The sequence below is a fragment of the Microcebus murinus genome, chromosome 16 (genome assembly GCF_040939455.1).
Source record: "Microcebus murinus isolate Inina chromosome 16, M.murinus_Inina_mat1.0, whole genome shotgun sequence".
Taxonomy (NCBI): Eukaryota; Metazoa; Chordata; class Mammalia; order Primates; family Cheirogaleidae; genus Microcebus; species Microcebus murinus.
The window spans coordinates 29,659,987-29,665,986 of record NC_134119.1 but is presented as its reverse complement, the minus strand read 5'-3'; the positions used below and the strand labels follow the sequence as shown (position 1 = coordinate 29,665,986).

Here is a 6,000-nt window from a genome sequence, read left to right as displayed (position 1 = left end):
TGCAGGCTGGGTCCAGGTCTGCTCCACCTTGTCACTCGTCTTCCTGGGACCATGTTCTTTTCAGAGCAAAAGGCTGGAGGGCAAGTTCGAACCCACAAGCACATTTCAAGCCTCTGCTTGCATCCCATCTGCTAACATCCCGTTGGCTAAAGCAAGTCCCATGGCCAAGTTCAACATTAACAGGCAGGGGAGTGTACTCCTCCCACTGGATTGTTATGACAAAGGCAAATTCCCATCACAAGACCCTGGGCTTCGCTTTCAGATACCCAAAGACACATCGCAAACAAGAAAGCAAGAGAGAAATTAATTATCAACTAGGTAAGTTGAAACACTACTAGATTTATTTTCCATTATTCCTCAGTTTCCAGTGATTAAGGTTAGACCCTTGCACTACTCAGGGGCACAGAATCAATTCATTATAAGGTTTCCTGGGCCCCTGGGGGGTGGTGTGATGTAAAACCTTCAGAGGATTACAATAATGGGAAAAGGTGTCATTTGCTCCTCACCCCCTTGTCCACCTCTTCTTTTCTTTTTCCCAGTGACAAAAGCTGACTGCCAGGGACTTGCAGCTGAGGGAGCATTTGGGAAGTGTCTACTACCTCCTTGTCTTCTCTGCTTCCTATCCAAGCCTCCCTCCATTCTACTGGGAGCTTCCACGCTGGGGACCAGACACTTCCCAGCAGCTACATCTCCCCTGGGGCCTCCAAAAGGAATCCAGCCCTGCCAACCCATTTCAGACTCCTGACCCCTGGAACTGTAAGATAATAACTTTGGGTTGTTTTAAGCCACCAGCTTTGTGGTCATTTGTTACAGCAGCAACAGGAAACTAATACAGCAACTATTTAGGGTGAGCATTGAACCCCACTTTTCTTTGAACTTCTGGTCTCTGGGAGGGTCCTTCTGCTTTTCTGACTTACCATACAGCAAGAAGGCAAATAGTTAGGAACTGGAAGGACAGGAAAGCCAATGTTTTGGTAAAGACTTTGGCATTCATATCTTTGATTTATTTAAATATTATTTCGTTATTTTGAAAGTTTCTCATCCAAACCACAGCTGTAACTGAAATCCAACCATCTCAGGCAACAGAAATATCAACTTGGGGTCTCCTGAGAATGGCAGATTGTGGATTGTTAGAGTCACAAAAAAAAAAAAATTGTCCAGTGCAACCTGCCCACTTGACAGATGAGGAAACTGGAGTGTGGCTGGAGTGTGGGTGGGTGTCTGGGAGTGGGAAGGGTGGGTGGCCCCAGCAGATGGTGTTGGAGCCACCTCAGACACCTCTGGGCTCCTGGCCCTGCCCTGGTCCCGCCTGTCACGGCTGCTGTTGGTACTGGCTCTCAGTGGCCGTGTAGAAGTCGTCCAGCACACTCTGGATGTATTCAAAGGTGGGCCGCTCCTCCGGGCGGTTCTTCCAGCAGCGAGTCATGATGCTGTAAAGCTCCTCTGGGCAGTTCTCTGGTCGTGGCATCCGGTACCCGCGCTCCAGTGCTCGGATCACCTCGGGGTTTGTCATGCCTGAGAAGGAGTGGTAGAGTTAAAAGGGGAGGGGTTGGAAAATCGCGGACACTGTCACCACCCCACCAGCCATAGCTCCCTACCTCACCTTGCAAGCTGGGCCCTTCCCACTGTGAAAGCCTGACCCTCCATTCCCCAGCCTCCCATGCAGCCGGGGAAGGGGTCGGGGACACACTCTGTGTCCCTTCCTTTGGGCACTGTGAGATACTTGTGATACTTGGAGCTGCAACGGCCAACCATCCAACCACATGGAGAAGACAGTCACCAAGAAACTAACCCAGAGTCCTGATGGCTGTTGAGCTGCTGAACTAACCAGTCGCCAATGCCACTCTTCTTAGGATGGGAGCAATGACTTGCCTCTTGTCTCAGCCACTCTGTCAGTGTGTTGCTTGCAGCCTACTGTATCCCAGCGCACATAGACGCCTGTAACCTGCTGCCTGGTTTTGACTAGTGTACCCTCAAGACAAAACAGTGTCATCCTATGAGTGGGACCATTTCCTTGTTTAACCACTTTGGTACGGCGCTCACCGCGAAACCTCGCCCAGAGCCGGCACTCACAGTCTGCACGATAATTTGTGCTGTGCATTGACGACGCATCTGTTTTGCTCTTGTGTGATGAGGAAAGCTTTACGCTGAAAGCCTGTTTTACTTTACAGGCAGCTTTACTTGTAATGTAAATCAGAATAAGTAACATATACATATATGTTTTCATTACGTTATTTTTAAATGTTCACAATTTTATTTTGATAAATGAAAAATTAGAAAAGTCATATCACGGCTGTCGGCTAAAGTCGCTGTGCGCCTTCATCTGTGGCTATCGACTATAGTCGACGCTCGTACCGAAGTGGTTAATTGAAGTGTATATTAATTATTCATAAGAACAACCGTTAGATGTCTATGATCCCCAATTTTATATCATCAGTCTTGAATTCCAAATTCATGTATTCAAGTGCTTCCTTAAACATCTTTACTTGGATGGCTGTAAGTCACCTCAAACTTAACAGGGCTAAAACTGAGCTTATGAATTTCTACACCTAGACCTTTACCCATCCTGTTGTTCAAAGACAGGGTAATCATCCTTTTTTCATTTTTGTGCTCCAGGTGAAGATCGAACTCACAACCTCGGCAATTATCCTTGATTTTCCCTCTGTCACCTCCTACATCAGCAAGTCGTATCTTTTCTTTTCTTTCTCTTTTTCTTTTTTTTTTTTTTTGACAGAGTTTCACTCTGTTGCCCAGGCTAGAGTGCCGTGGCATCTGCCTAGCTCACAGCAACCTCAAACTCCTGGGCTCAAGCGATCCTTCTGCCTCAGCCTCCTGAGTAGCTGGGACTACAGGCATGAGCCACCATGCCCGGCTAGTTTTTTCTATATATTTTTAGTTGGCCAATTAATTTCTTTCTATTTATAGTAGAGACAAGGGTCTCACTCTAGCTCAGGCTGGTTCCAAACTCCTGACCTTGAGCAATTCTCCTGCCTCGGCCTCCCAGAGTGCTAGGATTACAGGCGTGAGCCACCACGCCCGGCCTCTTTTCTTCTTTTTAAACGTAGCACCAGTAGCACCTTGTCCAGGCTGTCACCACCTCTACCTGGGCCGCTGCTGTGGCTTCTGTGGCTTCCTCAAGGGTTGCCACCCTGTTCCCCCCCTCCCCATGCACTCTCCGAGCTGCTTTGGCATTACCAAAAAACAGAAATCAGATGATGCCACTTCCCAGCCCCAAACCCTGCAGTGGCTTCCCATATTGTCAGACTGACACCCACACTCTTTGCCATGGCCCTGGGCCCCTGCCAACCTCATCATCTACCATCTGCTCTCATCCCGTCTCCAGCTCCCTGGCTCCCTTGCTGTTCTTCCGGCACACCTGAGGCCCGATGAGCCCGCAGTGCCTTCCACCCTAATCCTCTCCCCAGAAATTCACTCAACTATGACCTGCTCTGACAGGCGCTCCCTGTCTACAGGAGCCCCATGTCACTGGCTCTCACATCCCCCTGCTTTCTTTTCTTTTTGTTTGGGGTGTGTTCTTGCAGGCCAGCATGCGAGCTCCCTCTGAACTAGGGCTCCGTACAAGGGCCCTCGTCTCTCACTGTGTCCTCAGTGCCTAACGCACAGTAGGAACCCAGTGTCTGCATCTTATATTTCCTTTTTTTTTTTTTTTCCTGAGACAGAGTCTCACTTTGTTGCTCAGGCTAGAGTGAGTGCCGTGGCATCAGCCTAGCTCACAGCAACCTCAAACTCCTGGGCTCAAGCAATCGTCCTGCTTCAGCCTCCCAAGTAGCTGGGACTACAGGCGTTCGCCACCATGCCCAGCTAATTTTTTCTATATATATTAGTTGGCCAATTAATTTGTTATTTATAGTAGAGACGGGGTCCCGCTCTTGCTCAGGCTGGTTTCGAACTCCTGACCTTGAGCAATCCGCCCGCCTCAGCCTCCCAGAGTGCTAGGATTACAGGCGTGAGCCACCGCGCCTGGCCTGCATCTTATATTTCTAATCCTCACAACCACCTCTGCAAGGTAGATATCATCACCTACATTTTGTACAATTGAAGACACTGGACTAGGAGGAGTGAAGTGACTCTCAAAGTGTAACCGTTGATGAGGACAGGATTTAACTCAGCACTGTTTACATAAAAAGTCAGGGACCTGTTACATTCCTCTTGCCCTTCTCCCAGTGTTCTGGGAACAGATATCCCAAGAGACACCCCAACCAAAAAAAGGAACAGAGAACAGCATTATTTGCTGAGTCCTGGGCAATCTACATGTAGGACACATCTTTTTTCTTTTTTTTTTTTTTTTACTGCTGAGCTACCAAACTGGAGGGAATATCTGTGTGTGCCTACCAGGCCTACCCAACGTGGGGCGCTGCCCACAGGTGTGGGGACACGTTAAGGCATTTCACAAACAGTTGCTAAGCACCCGCTACGCGCCAAGCACAGAGGCGGGCACTGCAGGCACACTGGTAAGGAACGCAGACACGGTTCTGGCCTCATGGCTCACAGAGTCTGATGGGGAAAATATTAAACAAATGCACAGTTATCGATTGTGCTGCATGCCATTGGGAGTTCAGGAGTTTGTCTAATTATAATGGGACCACTAAAGAGTTAGAAGTGGAGAAGGGATGGGGTGGGATTCACAGTTTAGAACAATCCCTTGGCTGCACGTGAAGAACAGGCTGCAGGAGAGAGAGGCCCCAGCAGGGCCGCGGAGGAGGCCACTGCGGCATCCACAGGACAGGCGATGCTGGCCGGGTGCGCTGGGGGCCGCGCGGTTAGAAGTAGGCAGACACGGGGTGTGTTTTGGAGTGGAATGGCCAGAACCTGCGACTGCTTGGATGTTACAAGGGCTGAGAGGAAAGGAAGGGCCAAGGAAGCCCCCAGATTTCAGGTTTAAGAGATTGGATGGCTGGCGGTGCCTTTAACCCAGAGGGGAAAGGCGACAGGAGCTGGGGTGGGGACCCAGATCTCAGTCTGAATGGGACACACAACCAAGATGCAGCCCTTGCCAGGCCGGGCCCTGGGAGCAGCCCCCAGCTGCGGCCTGCCTCCTTACCTGGGTAAGGGATCCGGCCGTAGGTGACGATCTCCATCAGCAGGACACCAAAGGACCAGACGTCTGACTTGATGGTGAAGGAGCCAAAGTTGATGGCTTCGGGAGCTGTCCACTTGATGGGGAACTTGGCCCCTGCAGGGTTGGATGGAGTAGAGTCAGAGTCAGGGGTAGTCTGGGCGGTGGTCAGGGCTGGTCTCTGCTAAGGTGAGGGAGCAGGACAGGGCAACAGCTGCCAACATCTGCAGAACCATGATTTCCCTGCAATGAAGCCTCCCGGTGGAAGAAGGAACACCTGTCCTGAGGACAGGTGACTAAAGTGGGGGGCAGTGGGCAGAGGGGCCTGGGGGGTGGTGTGGGAGCTCACGCTCTGGAGGCCACCTCGTGGATTCAGCTGATACTTCAGTGAACTATAACTCCGAAGAGTGGGGTCCCAGCGGTCACAGAATCTTTGGGGACAGAAAGACTTCAGGGGGCCTTGAGTCCAGGTCACAGCGGATGCCTCCGTCCCCTTGCCCCTGGCAATGCGGGAAGGGAGGATTTTGGATCTCTGCCACCAGTCACTGGGTGTTTCCATTCCTCCCACCTTCTGCCTGATCTGAGGTGGCTTTAGTTACCTGTTTTTTATTATTTATCTTCATTACATTAATATTATGGCTGGTAAACATGGTTTAGGACATATGTTCTTTGGAATTTGGTAAGACTTGCTTTATGACTGAGTGCATAGTCAAGTTTTGAAACTGCTCTGTGTGTGCATGTGTGTATTTGTGTGTGTGTGTGTGTGTGTGTGTGTGTGTGTGTGTGTGTGCATTTCTCCTTCCTTTGGCTCTGGAGATTTTTTAAATTTCCTGCTGATCTTTTCCTGGTTTGGAATTATATTATACATTGTACTTTTACTCCTTTAGTGGTTACCCTTAGTTAAATTTTTTTTTTGTTTTTTT

At 49.7% G+C, this 6,000-nt stretch overlaps 1 protein-coding gene across 2 annotated transcripts in view; it reads right to left on the bottom strand.

Annotated features, from left to right (window-relative positions):
- Positions 1-322: 322 nt before the first annotated feature.
- The window catches only part of HCK (HCK proto-oncogene, Src family tyrosine kinase), a 43,541-nt gene continuing 37,863 nt past the window's right edge, over positions 323-6,000 (bottom strand). For both annotated transcript variants that reach the window (XM_012754987.3, XM_012754988.3), the window contains exons 12-13: positions 5,063-5,194; positions 323-1,515 (exon numbers count right to left, since the gene is read on the bottom strand). In XM_012754987.3, coding sequence (XP_012610441.2) covers positions 1,313-1,515; positions 5,063-5,194 — 335 coding nt within the window. In that variant the 3' untranslated portion in view covers positions 323-1,312. The remainder of the gene's footprint in view (positions 1,516-5,062; positions 5,195-6,000) is intronic.